The 19,624-nt window shown below is 40.0% G+C and overlaps 1 protein-coding gene across 3 annotated transcripts in view; it reads right to left on the bottom strand.

Annotated features, from left to right (window-relative positions):
* Cbp80 (Nuclear cap-binding protein subunit 1) overlaps window positions 1–19,624 on the bottom strand; it is a 352,041-nt gene that overhangs the window by 52,237 nt on the left and 280,180 nt on the right. For all 3 annotated transcript variants that reach the window (XM_070090600.1, XM_070090590.1, XM_070090603.1), the window contains one exon: window positions 13,755–13,987. In XM_070090600.1, coding sequence (XP_069946701.1) covers window positions 13,755–13,987 — 233 coding nt within the window. The remainder of the gene's footprint in view (window positions 1–13,754; window positions 13,988–19,624) is intronic.

Consider the following 19,624-nt stretch of genomic DNA (forward strand, 5'->3'; position numbering starts at 1 on the left):
TTACAATCATCTCCATTTTCTATAACATATCAGCCATTCAGTTAAATAAGGCCAAGAAACCGAGAATACAACCATGAAAACCATACAAAAATACACCACAGAGTCGCTGTTTAAGCCAAAAACATGGTTGCAGGATTTTTTATATGGTACACATTAACCGCATAGACCCATTCTCTTATATCTAGGCCCAAATTTACCGCTTACAGCTTATCTGAGTGAGCTGAGTTCGTGGCATAGAACTACAGCACGGACATTGGCTTCAAAGCCGTAGAACTATGGCATGGACCTTCAAGGGGTTGATTAATGTGATACACAGGGAATTCTCCATGGGAAAGAGGAACAGAATTCTTCCTCTGCAAGCCATGCATGTCGGAAGAGGCAACTAAAATGCAGCAGGCAAAGGGCTAGTAACTCCTCCTGTATAAATTACTAAATTTTAAAAAGAGAAACTTTCGTCATTCTTTTTGGGTCACCCTGCCTTGGTGGGATACAGCCGGTTTGTAGGAAAAAAAATTAAGGAATTACACAGATGCAAAGTTGAAGGTCAGGAAGTGCTTGATGAAACAGTGATCTTGCCCAATTTTAGGTTATTTCACTAGTATGACTTCCATACTACCCAATGATCACAAACTGCTCATTCAATTATCAGAGCTACTCTATTCAGTGCCTGGAAGTCTATAATTTGCCCATTTTTACTCTATTTTTGACAGATTCCAATTTAAAAATTGCACCCAATACAAACACTGTAGGCATTCCAGCCACTAACTCAACCTTCTTTCTATTCATCAATCATCCCCAGGCCCTCCTACATAACATTTGCCTTTCATTTGGAATATCATCATCACATACAATAAAAGTGATGTTTCTTTGGCATTTCTTGGCTAACAAATCATAACCAAGAATACTTGGTCAGGTTTTGGCTGTCTCAGTAATTGAAGCAGCCTTAATAAATACTCAAAACAGACAGGAGGGTGTAGGGAAACTCCTACCCTTCCTAACAAAACTTGTCCAAAGCTAACCATCACCAGAAATTTGACAACTATTGTCAGGCCAATTCAGGTGTAAAATAGGTGTTAATTTTCTCTTCTGAAGATAGGGAAGCTGTGATTTCATGTATAGGGCAAGGAGGAATAACATCTTGTAGGAGTGAGGAAGACAAAGATAATGGGACAAAGATAGAAATAAATGTATGGAAGAGGGTAAGGTACTTAGGGATTGGCAGAGAGCATGTCTACTTCCTTAGTATAAAGGCAAAGGGGACAAGAGTGCAAAAATTATAGGGGAATATTTTGAGGAACTTTTAAATGTTATGAAGAAAGGGAGGAGGTAATTTCATGCACTGGCCAGGGAGGTATAACATCTTTTAGGAGTGAAGAAAACCAGGTTGCGAGTGTGGAGGAGGTGCATGAGGCATTATATAAAAAAGAAAGAGGGTAAAGCAGCTGGAACTGACAGGATCAAGACAGAAATGTTAAAAGCAGGGAGGGAAGGGGGGGTTTAATGTTGGAGTGGTTGGTATTTTTGTTTAATAAATGCATGAAATCTAGGTAGTAGGTTGGTAAACAGCAACCGCACAGGGAGGTACTACTGTCCTGCCAAGTGAGTGTACAACGAAAGCCTGTAATTGTTTTACATGATGGTAGGATTGCTGGTGTCTTTTGTCTGTCTCATAAACATGCAAGATTTCAGGTATGTCTTGCTACTTCTACTTGCATTTAGGTCACACTACACATACATGTACAAGCATATATATACACACAGACCCCTCTGGGTTTTCTTCTATTTTCTTTCTAGTTCTTGTTCTTGTTTATTTCCTCTTACCTCCATGGGGAAGTGGAACAGAATTCTTCCTCCGTAAGCCATGCGTGTTGTAAGAGGCGACTAAAATGCCGGGAACAAGGGGCTAGTAACCCCTTCTCCTTTAAATATTACTAAATTTAAAAAGAGAAACTTTAGTTTTTTCTTTTGGGCCACCCTACCTCGGTGGGATATGGCTAGTACGTTGAAAGAAAAGAAAATGCATGAAAGTGAGTGTAAAAGTAAAAGCCTGTAACTGTTTTACATGATGGTAGGATTGCTGGTGTCCATTTTTCTGTCTCATAAACATGCAAGGTTTCAGGTACGTCTTGCTACTTCTACTTACACTTAGGTCACACTACACATACATGTACAAGCATATATATACACACACCCCTCTGGGTTTTCTTCTATTTTCTTACTAGTTCTTGTTTATTTCCTCTTATCTCCATGGGGAAGTGGAACAGAATTTTTCCTCCGTAAGCTATGCGTGTTGTAAGAGGCGACTAAAATGCCAGGAGCAAGGGGCTAGTAACCTCTTCTCCTGTAGAAATTACTAAATTTAAAGAGAGAAACTTCCGTTTTTCTTTTTGGGCCACCCTGCCTTGGTGGGATACTGAAAGTAGTAGTAGTAGGTTGGTAGACAGCAACCTCCCAGGGAGGTGTATTATTGTCCTGCCAAGCGAGTGTAAAATGAAAGCCTGTAATTGTTTGTATATATTTATATAAACAAACTCATCTGAGTTTTCTTTGATTTTATCTTAATAGTTCTTGTTCTTATTACTTTTCCTTTTATATCCATGGGGAAGTGGGATAAGAATCTTTCCTCCATAAGCCATGCGTGTTGTAAAAGTCTACTAAAATGCCGGGAACAATGGGCTAGTAACCCCTTTTCCTGTATAGCCTACTATAAAAAAAAAAGAAAACCGTCAAAGTGGGATGTTTGAAAATGCATGGATGTTGTGCGAATGATAAGAAAGACGATTGTGGATGTTATGAATGAGAAGTTGGATGACCTGGCTTTAGTGAAACATAGCTGAAAGGGGTGTGAGAGTTTCAGTGGGGAGAAATAAATGGGATTAGGTCAGGGGTTTCAAATAGAGTTAGAGCTAAAGAAGAAGAAGAAATAATATTGAAGGATAAGTTATGACAGGAAAAGAGGGAATATAAATGTATTAATTCTAGGATTATGTGGAGTAAAATCAGGGTTGGATGTGAAAAGTGGGTTATAGTAAGCATATATGCACCTGGAGAAGGGAGAAGAGAGAAGTGTAGAGGAGAGAGAGAAAGATTTTGGGAAATGTTGAGTGAGTGCATGGGGAGTTTTGAACCAAGTGTGAGAGTACTTGTAGTGGGGGGATTTCAATGTTAAAGTGGGTAAAAATGTTGTGGAGGGAGTAGTAGGTAAATTTGGGGTGCCAGGGGTAAATGAAAATGGGGAGCCATTAATTGAGCTATGTATAGAAAGAGGTTTGATAATAAGTAATACATATTTTAAGAAAAAGAGGATAAATAAGTATACAAAGTATGATATAGCATGTAATGAAAGTAGTTTGTTAGATTATGTATTGGTGGATAAAAGGTCGATGGGTAGGTTTCAGGATGTACATGTTTATAGAGGGGCAACTGATGTATCGGATCATTATTTAGTTGTAGCTACAGTTAGAGTAAGAGGTAGATAGGACAAAAGGAAAATGGCAACAACTAAGAGAGAGAGGTGAAAGTGTATAAACTAAGGGAGGAAGAAGTTAGGGTGAGATATAAGCAATTATTGGCAGAAAGGTAGTGGGGGGTGTTGAAGAGGGTTGGAATAGTTTCAAAAATGCAGTACAGTGGACCCCCGCATAACGGACGCCTTGCATAACGGACAATCCGCATAGCGGACGCTTTGATCGCTAAAATTTTGCCCCGCATAGTGGACAAAAACCCGCTCAGCGGCCTTCGTCCGAGACGCGTCCAATGTGCGGCCTGAGCCACGCTCACATGTTCCGCGGGTGGCATTGTTTACCAGCCAGCCTCCGCGGTAACATCCAAGCATACAATCGGAACATTTTGTATTATTACAGTGTTTTTGGTGATTTTTTTCTGGAAAATAAGTGACCATGGGCCCCAAGAAAGCTTCTAGTGCCAACCCTACAGCAATAAGGGTGAGAATTACTATGGAGATGAAGAAAAAGATCATTGATAAGTATGAAAGTGGAGTGCGTGTCTCCGAGCTGGCCAGGTTGTATAATAAACCCCAATCAACCATCGCTACTATTGGTGGTACAGCTGCTGCTGCTGCTGTATCACCGTCAGCTGCTGCTGCTGTACCACCGTCAGCTGCTCCTGCTGCTGTAGTACCGTCTGCTGCTGCTGTAGCATCATCTGCTGCTGCTGTAGCATCGTCTGCTGCTGCTGTAGCATCGTCTGTTGCTGCTGTAGCATCGTCTGTTGCTGCTGTTCCACCGTCAGCTGCTGCTGCTGCTGTAGCATCGTCTGCTGCTGCTGCTGCTGTAGCATCGTCTGCTGCTGCTGTAACATCGTCAGTTGCTGCTGTAGCATCGTCTGCTGCTGCTGTAGCATCGTCTGTTGCTGCTGTAGCATCGTCTGCTGCTGCTGCTGCTGTAGCATCGTCTGCTGCTGCTGTAACATCGTCAGCTGCTGCTGCTGCTGCTGTAGCACCGTTGTTGGTGTGGCTTATTGAGAATACCAAGAAACAATTAACCCCAGAGGATTTGCCACCCAGGATAGCCCAAAAAAGTCAGTGTCATCGAAGACTGTCTAACTTATTTCCATTGGGGTCCTTAATCTTGTCTCCCAGGATGCAACCCACACCAGTCGACTAACACCCAGGTGAACAGGGAAAATGCCTGGAACTAGTGCTCATATTGGTGAATTTAGAGCCAGCAAAGGTTGGTTTGAGAGATTTAAGAATCGTAGCGACATACACAGTGTGATAAGGCCTGTTCTGGAAGAAAATACCAAACAGGACCTACAGTACTCAGGAGGAAAAGGCACTCCCAGGACACAGTGTCTCATCAGTCATTGCTGCATCTTCAATAAAGGTAAGTGTCATTTATTCTTCATTTAGTAGAGTAGTACATGCACAATGTATATTGTGCATGTACTACTCTACTATTGTGCATGTATCCTTCTCTTTGTGTGTAGGAAAATGTATATTTCATGTGGTAAAAATTTTTTTTTCAAACTTTTGGGTGTCTTGCACGGATTAATTTGATTTCCATTATTTCTTATGGGGAAAATTCATTCACATAGCGAACATTTCGCATAACAGCCAGCCCTCTTGCACGGATTAAGGTCGCTATGCGGGGGTCCACTGTATTAGAATATGGGGCAGAAGTTTGTGGCTATAGGAGGGTGGGTGCAGGAGGAAAAAAGGAGTGATTGGTGGAATGATGAAGTAAAGGGTGTGATAAAAGAGAAAAGGTAGCTTATGAAAGGTTTTTACAAGGCAGAAATGTTATAAGAAGAGCAGAGTACGTATATGGCAAGTAAAAGAAAAGTGAAGAGAGTGGTGAGAGAGTGCAAAAGGAGAGTGGATGATAGAGTGGGAGAGGTACTGTCAAGAAATTTTAATGAAAATAAAAAATTTTTTGGAGTGAGATAAACAAGAAAGCCTAGGGAACAAATGAATTTGTCAGTTAAAAACAGAGTAGGGGAGTTAGTAGATGGGGAACTGGAGGTATAGGTAGATGGCGGGGATATTTTGAGGAACTTTTAAAAGTTGATGAAGAAAGGGAGGCGGTAATTTCATGCACTGGCCAGGGAGGTATAACATTTTTTAGGAGTGAAGAAGAGCAGGATGTGAATGTAGGGGAGGTGTGGGAGGCATTACATAGAATGAAAGGGGGTAAATTAGCTGGAACTAATGGGATCATGACAGATATGTTAAAAGCAGGGGGTATATAGTGTTGGAGTGGGTGGTATTTTTGCTTAATATATGTATGAAAGAGGGGAAGGTACCTAGGGATTGGTAGAGAGCATGTATAGTTCCTGTATATAAAGGGAAGGAGGACAAAAGAGATTGTAAAAATTATAGGGGAATAAGTTTACTGAGTTCTAGGTAGTAGGTTGGTAGACAGCAACCGCCCAGGGAGGTACTACCGTCCTGCAAAGTGAGTGGAAAATGTAAGCCTGTAATTGTTTTACATGATGGTAGGATTGCTGGTGTCCATTTTTCTGTCTCATAAACATGCAAGGTTTCAGGTATGTCTTGCTACTTCTATTCACACTTAGGTCACACTACACATACATGTCTTCTTTCAACACACCGGCCGTATCCCACCGAGGCGGGGTGGCCCAAAAGGAAAAACAAAAGTTTCTCCTTTTACATTTAGTAATATATACAGAAGAAGGGGTTACTAACCCCTTGCACCTGGCATTTTAGTCGCCTCTTACAACACTCATGGCTTACGGAGGAAGAATTCTGTTCCACTTCCGCATGCTTCCACATACATGTACAAGCATATATATATACACCCTTCTGGGTTTTCTCCTATTTTCTTTCTGGTTCTTGTTCTTGTTCATTTCCTCTTATCTCCATGGGGAAGTGGAACAGAATTCTTCCTCTGTAAGCCATGCATGTTGTAAGAGGCAACTAAAATGCCAGGAGCAAGGGGCTAGTAACCCTTTCTCCTGTATATATTACTAAATGTAAAAGGAGAAACTTTCGTTTTTCCTTTTGGGCCACCCCGCCTCGGTGGGATATGGCTGGTGTGTTGAAAGAAAGAAGTTTACTGAGTATACCAGGAAAAGTGTACTGAAGGGTTATTATTGAAAGAATTAGAGGTAAGACAGAGAGTAGGATTGTGGATGAGCAAGGAGGTTTTAGAGTGGGTAGAGGATGTGTACATTAAGTGTTTACATTGAAGCATATATGTGAACAGTATTTAGATAAAGGTAGGGAAGTTTTCATTGCATTTATGGATTTAGAAAAGACATATGATAGGAGGGTGGGGGCAGGAGGAAAGAGGAGTGATTGGTGGAATGATGAAGTAAAGGGTGTGATAAAAGAGAAAAAGGTAGCTAACGAGAGGTTTTTACAAAGCAGAAGTGTTATAAGAAGAGCAGAGTATATGGAGAGTAAAAGAAAGGTGAAGAGAGTGGTGAGAGAGTGCAAAAGGAGAGCAGATGAAAGAGTGGGAGAGGCACTGTCAAGAAATTTTAATGAAAATAAGAAAAAATTTTGGAGTGAGTTAAACAAGTTAAGAAAGCCTAGGGAAAGTATGGATTTGTCCGTTAAAAACAGAGTAGGGGAGTTAGTAGATGGGGAGAGGGAGGTATTAGGTAGATGGCGAGAATATTTTGAAGAACTTTTAAATGTTGAGGAAGAAAGGGAGGCGGTAATTTCATGCACTGGCCAGGGAGGTATACCATCTTTTAGGAGTGAAGAAGAGCAGAATGTAAGTGTGGTGGAGGTACGTGAGGCATTACGTAGAATGAAAGAGGGTAAAGCAGCTGGAACTGATGGGATCATGACAGAAATGTTAAAAGCAGGGGGGATATAGTGTTGGAGTGGTTGGTACTTTTGTTTAATAAATGTATGAAAGAGGGGAAGGTACCTAGGGATTGGCGGAGAGCATGTATAGTCCCTTTATATAAAGGTAAAGGGGACAAAAGAGATTGTAAAAATTATAGAGGAATAAGTTTACTGAATATACCAGGAAAAGTATACGGTAGAGTTATAATTGAAAGAATTAGAGGTAAGACAGAATGTAGAATTGCGGATGAGCAAGGAGGCTTCAGAGTGGGTAGGGGATGTGTAGATCAAGTGTTTACATTGAAGCATATATGTGAACAGTATTTAGATAAAGGTAGGGAAGTTTTTATTGCATTTATGGATTTAGAAAAGGCATATGATAGAGTATGAAGGAAAGAGGGAAATTATTTCCCAGTAAAAGTAGGCCTTAGACAAGGATGTGTGATGTCACTGTGGTTGTTTAATATATTTATAGATGGAGTTGTAAGAGAAGTAAATGCAAGGGTCTTGGCAAGAGGTGTGGAGTTAAAAGATAAAGAATCACACACAAAGTGGGAGTTGTCACAGCTGCTCTTTGCTGATGACACTGTGCTCTTGGGAGATTCTGAAGAGAAGCTGCAGAGATTGGTGGATGAATTTGGTAGGGTGTGCAAAAGAAGAAAATTAAAGGTGAATACAGGAAAGAGTAAGGTTATGAGGATAACAAAAAGATTAGGTGATGAAAGATTGAATATCAGATTGGAGGGAGAGAGTATGGAGGAGGTGAACGTATTCAGATATTTGGGAGTGGACGTGTCAGCAGATGGGTCTATGAAAGATGAGGTGAATCACAGAATTGATGAGGGAAAAAGAGTGAGTGGTGCACTTAGGAGTCTGTGGAGACAAAGAACTTTGTCCTTGGAGGCAAAGAGGGGAATGTATGAGAGTATAGTTTTACCAACGCTCTTATATGGGTGTGAAGCGTGGGTGATGAATGTTGCAGCGAGGAGAAGGCTGGAGGCAGTGGAGATGTCATGTCTGAGGACAATGTGTGGTGTGAATATAATGCAGAGAATTCGTAGTTTGGAAGTTAGGAGGAGGTGCGGGATTACCAAAACTGTTGTCCAGAGGGCTGAGGAAGGGTTGTTGAGGTGGTTTGGACATGTAGAGAGAATGGAGCGAAACAGAATGACTTCAAGAGTGTATCAGTCTGTAGTGGAAGGAAGGCGGGGTAGGGGTCGGCCTAGGAAGGGTTGGAGGGAGGGGGTAAAGGAGGTTTTGTGTGCGAGGGGCTTGGACTTCCAGCAGGCATGCGTGAGCGTGTTTGATAGGAGTGAATGGAGACAAATGGTTTTTAATACTTGAAGTGCTGTTGGAGTGTGAGCAAAGTAACATTTATGAAGGGATTCAGGGAAACCGGCAGGCCGGACTTGAGTCCTGGAGATGGGAAGTACAGTGCCTGCACTCTGAAGGAGGGGTGTTAATGTTGCAGTTTAAAAACTGTAGTGTAAAGCACCCTTCTGGCATGACAGTGATGGAGTGAATGATGGTGAAAGTTTTTCTTTTTCGGGCCACCCTGCCTTGGTGGGAATCGGCCAGTGTGATAATAAAAAAAAATAAATTCAGGGAAACCGGTTATTTTCATATAGTCGGACTTGAGTCCTGGAAATGGGAAGTACAATGCCTGCACTTTAAAGGAGGGGTTTGGGATATTGGCAGTTTGGAGGGATATGTTGTGTATCTTTATATGTGTATGCTTCTAAACTGTTGTATTCTGAGCACCTCTGCAAAAGCAGTGATAATGAGTGTGTGGTGAAAGTGTTGAATGATGAAAGTATTTTCTTTTTGGGGATTTTCTTTCTTTTTTGGGTCACCCTGCCTCGGTGGGAGACGACCGACTTGTTGAAAAAAAAAAAAATATGATAGAGTGGATATGGGTGTAATGTGGCAGATGTTGCAAGTATATGGAATAGATAGTAAGTTACTAAATACTGTAAAGCATTTTTATGAGGATAGTGAGACTCTGGTTAGGGTGTGTAGAAGAGAGGGAGATTACTTTCCGGTAAAAGTAGGTCTTAGACAGGGATGTGTAATGTTACCATTGTTGTTTAATATATTTATAGATGGGGTTGTAAAAGAAGTAAATCCTAGGGTGTTGAGAAGAGGGGTGGGATTAAATTATAGGGAATCAAATACAAAATGAGAGTTGATACAGTTACTTTTTGTTGATGATACAGTGCTTATGGGAGATTCTAAAGAAAAGTTGCAAAGGTTAGTGGGCGAGTTTGGGAGGGTGTGTAAAGGTAAAAAGTTGAAAGTGAACATAGATAAGAGTAAGGTGAGGAGGGTATCAAATTACTTAAAGAAAAATGGGATATCACACTGGAGAAAGGGAGTATGGAAGAAGTGAATGTTTTCAGATATTTGGGAGTTGACGTGTCAGTGGATGGATTTATGAAGGATGAGGTTAACCATAGAATTCATGGAGGAAAAAAGGTGAGTTGTGCATTGAGGTATATGTGGAGACAAAAAAACATTATCTATGGAAGCAAAGAATTAAATGTATGAAAGTATAGTGGTATCAACTCTCTTATATGGGTGTGAAGCTTGGGTTGTAAATGCTGCAATGAGGAGGCAGTTAAGATGTCCTGTCTAATGGTAATGTGTGGTGTAAATATTATGCAGAAAATTTGGTGTGTGGAAATCAGGAGGCGTGGAGTTAATAAAAGTATTAGTCAGAGGGCTGAAGAGGGGTTATTGAGGTGGTTTGGTCATTTAGAGAGCATGAATCAAAGTAGAATGACATGGAGAGCATATAAATCTGTAGGGGAAGGAAGGCAGGGTAGGGGTCATCCTTGAAAAGGTTGGAGGGAATGGGCAGAAGTTTTGTGGGTGAGGGGCTTGGACTTCCAGCAAGCATGCGTGAGCGTGTTAGATAGAAGTGAATGGAGATGAATGGTTTTTGGGACCTGACGAGCTGTTGTGTGTGAGCAGGGTAATATTTTGTCAAGGGATTCAGGAAAACCAGTTAGCCAAACTTGAATCCTGGAAAAAAAAAAAAAAACCATACCATGGGCGGAATTTGTTTGCAATCGTGTCATTACGATTTCGCTTGTCTTGAATCCTGGAAATAGGAAGTACAGTACCTGCAATTTAAGCCTTTGACTGTCGCGGCCGTATATATACGTCTTACGAGGTACTGTGTTTAACGTATATATACTCATAAATTCTAGCGGCTTCAAATCAAGCAGGAGATAGCTGGTAGGCCCACATGTGAGAGAATGGGTCTGTGTGATCAGTGTGCACCATATAAAAAAAATCCTGGAGCACGCAGTGCATAATAAGAAAAAAAAAACTACGACCATTTTTTTTAATTAAAATGCCGACTTTGTGGTCTATTTTCGTATAGTATTTATGGTTGTATTCTCATTTTCTTGGTCTCATTTGATAGAATGGAAAACATATTATAGAAGTAGAGGTGATTTTGATTGATTTTACTATAAAAAGAACCTGGAAATGGAGCTCAAAGTAGGGGAAATGTTTGATTTTTGCCGATGTTCAAAAGTAAACAAATGATGTCATTGTCCAATAAATGTCCAACTAGCCATTCCAATATGCAGTCATGAATGGGTTGATGTTATTTATACAATTATTACAGTATTGCAGTAGTCTGCATAATAGTAAGTCTTCTATTTTTTGTTTGAATAAAAATTAAAAATAGAAAGCAAGAGTAATATCAGAGGGGCCTGGAGACATGACTGATGAACAAAGAAAATGTTATTTTAGAGCCAGGAATGTCTGCATTGTTCATTCTGGACCTTATTTTGAAATTGTCATATTTTTTTAATTTTCGTGAAATTGGCCAAACTGCAAATTTCTGACCACATTATTGGGTAGTTGAAATTGGTAAATGGGCAGTTTCTTGTACTCAATCGATAGAAAAAATGGAGTTCTAAAGAAGTAGCTATGAGTTTGGTCGACTGGATCAATGGAATTAGCTGAAAATAGGGCTCAAAGTGGGTGAAATCGCCAATTTGTAAATATCGCCGAGGTCGCTAACTTAGCGAGATCATAATTCCGTCAGTTTTCCATCAAATTTCGTTTTTTTGGTGTCATTACAATCGGGAAAAGATTCTCTTATCATTTCTTAAGAATTTTTTTTTTTTTTTTTGAAATTTTGCGACACCAGGAGACACCTCAGGATTGGGGGTTGCGACAGTCAAAGGGTTAAAGGAGGGGTTTGGGATAATTCTCAGTTTGGAGTGACTATCTAAACTGTCGTATCTGGGCGCCTCTGCAAAGACAGTGATTATGTACAAGTGATGGTGAAAATGTTGACTGATAGTGAAAGTTTTTTTTTTCTTTTTGGGTTTTTCTTTGTGTTGGATCACCCTGCCGTGGTGCGAAATAGTTGAAGTGTTGAGACAAAAAAAAAAAGTCTGTCGAGGATACCTGGTAAAGTGTATGGTAATCATTGTTGAAAGAATTAAGAGTAAGATGGAGAGTAGGAAAACAGATGAACAAGGAGGCTTTAGGAAAGGTAGGGGGTGTGCAGTTCAAGTGCTTATAGTGAAACATAGGAGAACAGTATTTAAATAAGGGTAATGAGGTTTCTGTGGCATTTATGGATTTGGAAAAGGCGTATGATAGGGTGGATGGGGGGAAATGTGGCAGATGTTGCAAATGCATGGAATAGGAGGTAGGCTGCTGAAAGCAGTGAAGAGTTTTTACAAGGATAGTGAGACTCTAGTTAGAGTATGTAGGAGAGAGGGAGATTGTTTCCCAGTAAAAGTAGGCCTTCGACAAGAATGACTGATGTCACCATGGTTGTTTAATATATTTATAGATGGGGTTGTAAGAAAAGTCGATGCTCAGATGTTGGCAAGAGGTGTGGGGTTAAAAGATAAAGACAACATAAAGTGGGAGTTGTCACAGTGCTCTCTGCTGTTAACACTGTGCCTTTGGGAGATTCTGAAGAGAAGTTGCAGAGATTGGTGGATGAGTTTGGTAGGGTATGCACAAGAAAAAATTAAAAGTGAATATAGAAAGAGTAAGGTGATGAGTATAACAAAAAAATTAGGTTAGGAAAGATTGGGTATCAGATTGGAGGGAGAGAGCATGGAGGAGGTGAATGTATTCAGATATTTAGGAGTGGATGTGTCAATGAAAGATGAAGTGAATCATAGAACTGATGAGGGGAAAAAGGTGAGTGGTTTACTTAGGAGTATGTGGGGACAAAGAAGTTTGTCCAAGGAAGCAAAGAGGGGAATGTATGAGAGTACAGTTATATTAATGCTCGTATATGTGTGTGAAACATGGGTGGTGAATGTTGCAACAAGGACAAGGCTGGAGGCAGTGGAGATAACATGTCTGAGGGCAATGTGTGGTGTGAATATAATGAAGAGAATTTATAGTTTGGAAATTATGAGGTGTGGGATTACCAAAATTATTATGCAGAAGGCTGAGAAGTGGCTGTTGAGGTGGTTCGGACATGTAGAGAGGACAAAACAAAATAGTATGACTTAGAGTGTATAAATCTGTACTGGAGGGAAGGCAGGGTAGGGATCGGCCTAGGAAAGGTTGGAGGGAAGGGGTAAAAAGAGGTTGTGTGTGCAAGGGGCTTTGACTTCCAGCAAGCATGCGTGAGCGTGTTAGATAGGAGCAAATGGAGACGAATGGTTTTTATTACTTGACATGCTGTTGGAGTGTGAACAAGTTATCATTTATGAAGGGAGTCAGGGAAACCGGCAGCTGGACTTGAGTCCTGGAGATGGGAAGTACAGTGTCTGCACTCTGAAGGCAGGATGTTAATGTTGCAGTTTTATAACTGTAATGTAAGCACATCTCTGGCAAGACAGTGATGGAGTGAATGATAATGAAAGTTTTTCTTTTTCGGACAACCCTACCTTGGTGGGAGAAGGCCGATGTGTTAATAAAAAAATCTTTTAGGCTACCTAGTAGCATCCAAGATTGACCAATAAACCACCCTAAAAATTCTAAAAATTTGCTATTTTAACCCTTAAACTGTCCAAATGTAGATCTACATTTTTTCAACATTTGAAAGTATGTAAAAGAACGTAATCTTTTTTTTTTTTTTTTTTTTTTTTTTTACATTTGAAAGTGTGTAAAAAAAAACTTTGATCTACATTTTTTTGTTATATTTGAAAAAGTAACAAAATGTAGATCTACTTTTGGAGCACTACGCATGTGAACGTAGATCTATGTTTGGACAGTTTAAGGGTTAATGAAAATGCAGGGTCAGATATTAGGTGTCCCATCATGCACTAAGTGAAGCAGGATTTTTTCTAATGCTATGCACACCCATTTGCTCAGGTCTAGGCCAAAATTTGCCACTCAACAAATTTGAGAGTGCTTTGAATTTTATGTACATCAACTGTACTGAAACTGATCCTAGCAACAAAGATCTACATGACCAACAGTTTAGTAGTTGAATATCATAACTGTATTCATATGATTGACAACAGTAAGAAATTACCTTGAGGAACTTTGATATTCCAGCAAATGCATGAGAGAAACTTTTGGAGCCAAGATGAAGCAAAGTCTGAACAAAGACTTGAATCTGAAGAGGGTTATAGGGTGGATCTGTCTCGTCATTTTCCCGCAGTGGGTTTGGAAGTTCGTTGAGCACTTGCAGAACTTCATTTCCTGTTCCCTTCGCTCGAATCACATTTTCAAGTTGATGAGCAGCATCGGCACCTGGTATATCACCTGAAACATTAAAAAAATCAGAATTGTATAATTGTATTCATTAAAACTACTATGACTACTACTAACAACACTACTACTACTACTACCAAGTAACTTTTACAAGGGGGTTCAGGGAGACCTTATCTTTGATATACCTTTAGCGAGTTCCAAGTTTTTCTATTCCCAGAACCTGGCCTTGGGCCAAGCTCATCTGGTGTTTGCCTGGTCAACCAGGCTGGTGTTGTTGCTGACCCACTGGCACACCTATTCTTTACAACATAAGCATCAGTGAGACAAAAAGATACATTTTTTTTTCAACAAGTCGGCCATCTCCCACCAAGGCAGGGTGACCCAAAAAGAATGAAAATTCCCAAAAAGAAAATATTTTCATCATCATTCAACACTTTCACCTCACTCATACATAATCACTGTCTTTGCAGAGGTGCTCAGATACGACAGTTTATAAGTCCCTCCAAACTGTCAATATCCCAAACCCCTCTTTTAACCCTTTGAGGGTTTTGGTCGTACTAGTACGTCTTACGCGTAGGGGTTTTTGACGTACTAGTACTCATAAATTCTAGCGGCCTCAAATCTAGTGGGAGAAAGCTGGTAGGCCTTCATATGAAAGAATGGGTCTATGTGGTCAGTGTGCACAGTCTAAAAAAAATCCTGCAGCACACAGTGCATAATGAGAAAAAAAAAACTTTGACCATTTTTTTTAATAAATCAGCGACTTTGCAGTGTATTTTCGTATGGTATTTATTGTTGTATTCTAGTTTTCTTGGTCTCATTTTATAGAATGGAAGACATATTACAGAAATTGAGATGATTTTGACTGGTTTTACAATGAAAGGTGCCTTGAAATTGAGCTCAAAGTAGCAGAAATGTTCGATTTTTACCAAACTTCAAAAGTAAACAAATCGTGCCAAGCGTGCAATACACGTCAACTGGTGAGTCTAATATTCTTTCACAAGTGCACCAATAATATTTATACCATTTTTTACACTAATGCAGTAGTCTGCATAACAGTAAATCTTATATTTTTTGTGAAAATAAAAATTCAAAGTGGAAAGCAAAAGAATATAAGAGGGGCCTTGAGACGTGACTAATGACTAGAGGAAATGTCATTTTAGTGCCAGGAATGTCTTTCTTGTTTATTCTGGACCCTATTCGGAAATTGGCATCTTTAGAAATTTGTGTGAAATTGGCAAAATTGCTAAATTCTGACCACTGTACTGGATAGTTGAATTTCATAAATGGGTGGTTTCTTGCACCCATTCGATAGAAAAAATGGAGTTCTAGCGAAATATTCATGTTTTTTGTCGACTAGTACAGTGAAATTGGCCGAAAATGGGGCTCAAAGTGGGCAAAATCGCCGATGCGTAAACATCGCCGAGACCGCTAACTTTGCGAGAGCATAATTCCTTGAGTTTTCTATCAAATTTCAAACTTTTGGTATCTTTATGATCGGGAAAAGATTCTCTATCTTTTCATAAGAGAAAATAATTTTTTTTTTTTTTTAAATTTGGCCGACCCTGAGAACGAGTTTCGGAGAGGGCCTGTCGACCCTCAAAGGGTTAAAGTGCAGGCATTGTACATCCCAGTTCCAGAACTCAAGTCCGGCTAAGCGGTTTCCCTAAATCCCTTCACTAAATATTACCCTGCTCACACCCCAACAGCTTGTCAGGTCCCAAAAACCATTCGTCTCCATTCACTCCTATATAACATGCTCACACATGCTTGCTTGAAGATACATCTTGACCACAATTGTACCTTTCCACTGGCAAAGTCATGATCATGGTGAAACAAACATGTTTCTGTTGCTATTATTTGCATCAAGGGTTCATGAAAATTAAGTTCAAAGAAATCAAGTTCGGTGGCAATGTTCCTGTGGGTATAGTTAGGCTGCATTCTACTGATGCTCCATGGTCAAATAATTATCACTATCACTATACACAGTGTTATTCACTAATTTTTGCAAGAGAGCCACTTCAGTTGAACACATTGATTGAGAGAGCCGCAGCTACTGCAAGTTAGCATAACTCAACTAAATTAAGTAGTACTGAGCTGCTAGTGAAATATAGGAAATGAGAAAAATTAGACATGGTAATATTAGCCTGCATATCTTGTTATTGGCGGCTCGCAAGCCGCGCAATGAATACCATTGACTATACACCAGAAGGTGAAAATCCACATCACTATCATTACTACTCACATCTGAGCTCAAACCAAGGGAGAGTGTAAGCTTTCACATGTGGTGTAGATGTGTTGTGTAATCATTGACCACAGAGGTGGAAAGCTGTGGGTCATTGGAATTTTTAAAACTATTTCCATTATTTTGATTGTTGCCTTTGGTCACCATACATTTGAATCCAGAGAATTAATCCTTTCAGGGTTCGTGCCATACTAGTATGGCTTGCACGCCAGGGTTGATGCCGTACAAGTACACATAAATTCTAGTGCCTTCAAATCTAGCGAGAGAAAGCTGGTAGGACTACATATGAAAGAATGGGTCTATGTGATCAGTGTGTACAGTATAAAAAAAAATATCCTGCAGCACACAGTACATAATGAGAAAAAAAAAAACTCCGACCAAGTTTTTGGTTTAAAACAGCGACTTTGCAGTGTATTTTCGTATACTATTTATGGTTGTATTCTAGTTTTCTTGGTCTCATTTTATAGAATGGAAGACATATTACAGAAATTGAGATGATTTTGATTGGTTTCACAAAGAAAAGGACCTTGAAATTGAGCTCAAAGTAGCAGAAATGTTCGATTTTTGCTAAAGTTCAGAAGTAAACAAATCATGCCAAGCGTCCAATACACATCAACTGGTAGCCTAATATTCTTTCACAAGTGTGCTGATATTATTTATACCATTTCTACACTAATGCAGTACACTGCATAACAGTAAATCTTCTATTTTTTGTGAGAATAAAAGTTCAAAGTGGAAAGCAAAAGAAATGTAACAGAGGCCTGGGGACATGACTAATGAACAGAGGAAATGTTATTTTAGTGCCAGTAATGTCTGTCTAGTTTATTCTGAACCCTATTTGGAAACTGGCATCTTCTGAAATTTGTGTGATATTGGCAAAATTGCCACTTTCTGACCACTTTATTGGATAGCTGAAATCGGTAAATGGGTGGTTTCTTGTACTCAATCGATAGAAAAAAATGGAGTTCTAGTGAAATAGTAATGCTTTTTGTTGACTGCTACATTGGAACTGGCCGAAAATAGGACTCAAATTGGGCGAAATCGCCGATGCGTAAACATTGTAGAGACAACTAACCTCACGAGAGCATAATTCCGTAAGTTTTCCATCAAATTTCTTACTTTTGGTGTCATTATGATCAGGAAAAGATTCTCTAACATTTCACAAGAAAAAATATTTATTTTTTTTCAAAAAATTTCTGACCCCGAGAACAAGTTTAGGAGAGGGCCTGCCGACCCTGAAAGGGTTAATCCTTGAAATCAATATCCTTGTTGCTGGAGCTGTAAGTGGGGGAATAATACATGTTGAATTCACCTGGGAGTGAAAGTACTGCATTGGTGTGGCATGGTGGACAATGGAATACTAGGAAGGTACTCCCATAATGCAATGCACAACTCCATTTTTTTTTTTTTTTTTTTGTAAATTTCACACACTGACTATGCAGACCCATTTTCTCAAGCCTAGGCCTACCAAGCCTCTCATACCAAATTTGAGGCTACTAGATTTCATGTGTAGATCTACATAAGTGATACTGGCTTCACTAATGTAAATATACATGGAAGACACTGAAAGGGTTAAGAAGGGGTCAGCACACTTCTGGAAAGACAGCAAATGAGTGGATGTTGGTAAATGTGTTTTCTTCTTTAGGTCACCCAGGCTGTGATGAATATGAGGGGCAGTAGGTTTCCAGCAACAACAGCCTGGGTGACCCAGCAATCACCCGGTGATTGGCCGATGGTTGGGTTCTGGGAGTAGAAAAACTCTGAGAACTCATCAAAAGTATATCAAAGGTATCCTGCCTTGGCAGGAGATGGCTCTCAAGTTAAAAAAATAAGTAAATAATTTTTTTTTTATTAACACATCGGCCGTTTTCCACCGAGGCAAGGCAACCCGAAAAACAACACCCACTTTCATCATTATTCACTCCATCACTGTCTTGCCAAAGGTATGCCAACACTACAGTTAAAAAACTGCAACATATCAACACCTCTACTTCAGAGTGCAGCAACTGTACTTCCCACCTCCAGGGCTCAAGTCCAGCTAAACGGTTTTCCCAAATCCCTTCATGAATGTTACTTTGCTCACACTCCAACAGCACGTCAAGGCATAAAAATCATTATTCATCTTCACTTGCTCCTATATAACATGCTCATGCACACTTGTTGGAAGTCAAAGCCCTTCACACAAAACCTCCTTTAATCCCCCCTCCCTCCAACTTTTACTAGGATGAACCCTACCCCACCTTCCTTCCACTACAGATTTACATGTCCTCCAAGTCATTCTATTTTGTTCTATCCTCTCTAAATGTCTGAACCACTTCAACAACCCTTCCTCTGCCCTCTGGATAATACTTTTAGACACCCCACACCACCACCTAATCTCCAAGCTTATATTCACACTTCATACTGCCCTCAGACACAATATTTCCACTGCCTCCAGCCTTTTCCTTGTTACAATATTCACCACCCATGCTTCACACCCATATAAGAGCATTGGTACCACTATACTCTTATGTATTCCCCTCTCTGCTTCCATGGGTAACGTTCTGTCTCCACAGATGCCTCAGTGCTCCACTCACCTTTTTCCCCTCGTCAATTCTATGATTCACCTCGTCTCTCACAGACCCATCTGCTTGACACGTCCATTCCCAAATATCTGAATACATCCACTTCCTCCATACTCTCTCCAATCTGGATACCCAATCTTTCATTACCTAAATTTTTTGTTATGCTCATCACCTTGCTCTTTCCTATGTTCACTTTTAATTTCCTTCTTATTCATACCCTTCCAAACTCGTTCACCAACCTCTGCAACTGCTCTTCAGTATCTCTCAGAAGCACAGTGTCATCAGCGAAATGCAACTGTGACAACTCCCACTTTGTGTAAGATTCTTTATCTCTTAATCCCACACCTCTTGACAACACTAATGATAATACTATGAAGAAAGGGTGGGGAAGTTGCATTTGGATGGTAATCTGAATTGTGATGTCAGTACATTTCTGGAAAGTGAGACTGCATAGAGGATGGTGAATGTCTTTTCTTCTTTGGGCCACCCTGCCTTGGCAGAAGGTGGCCATTGAAGTAAAATGACAACTACGACAATGTAGTAAAACCTACAGAAAAAACATATTATTACCTAGGGGCTTGGACATCTAACAGGAGTGGAGGCAAGTGGTTTTATGATTTAACTTGCTGTTAGAGTATGAGCAAAGTAATAAACATGAAGGGATTCAGGAGGAAACCTGTTAGCTGGACTCGAGTCTTGGAGCTGGTAAGTACAGTTCTTGCGCCCCAGAAGAGGAGTGGGATGTTGCAATTCAGAATGTTATCTGAGCTGTGATGTCAGCATGCTTCTAGAAAAAAAGTGATTGAATGAATAACAAAAGTTCTTCGTCTTTTTCTGGGTCACCCTACATTGGTGAGAGATGGCTAGTAAAAACATTTT

This window comes from Cherax quadricarinatus, chromosome 3, assembly GCF_038502225.1.
Source record: "Cherax quadricarinatus isolate ZL_2023a chromosome 3, ASM3850222v1, whole genome shotgun sequence".
NCBI classification, from domain to species: domain Eukaryota; kingdom Metazoa; phylum Arthropoda; class Malacostraca; order Decapoda; family Parastacidae; genus Cherax; species Cherax quadricarinatus.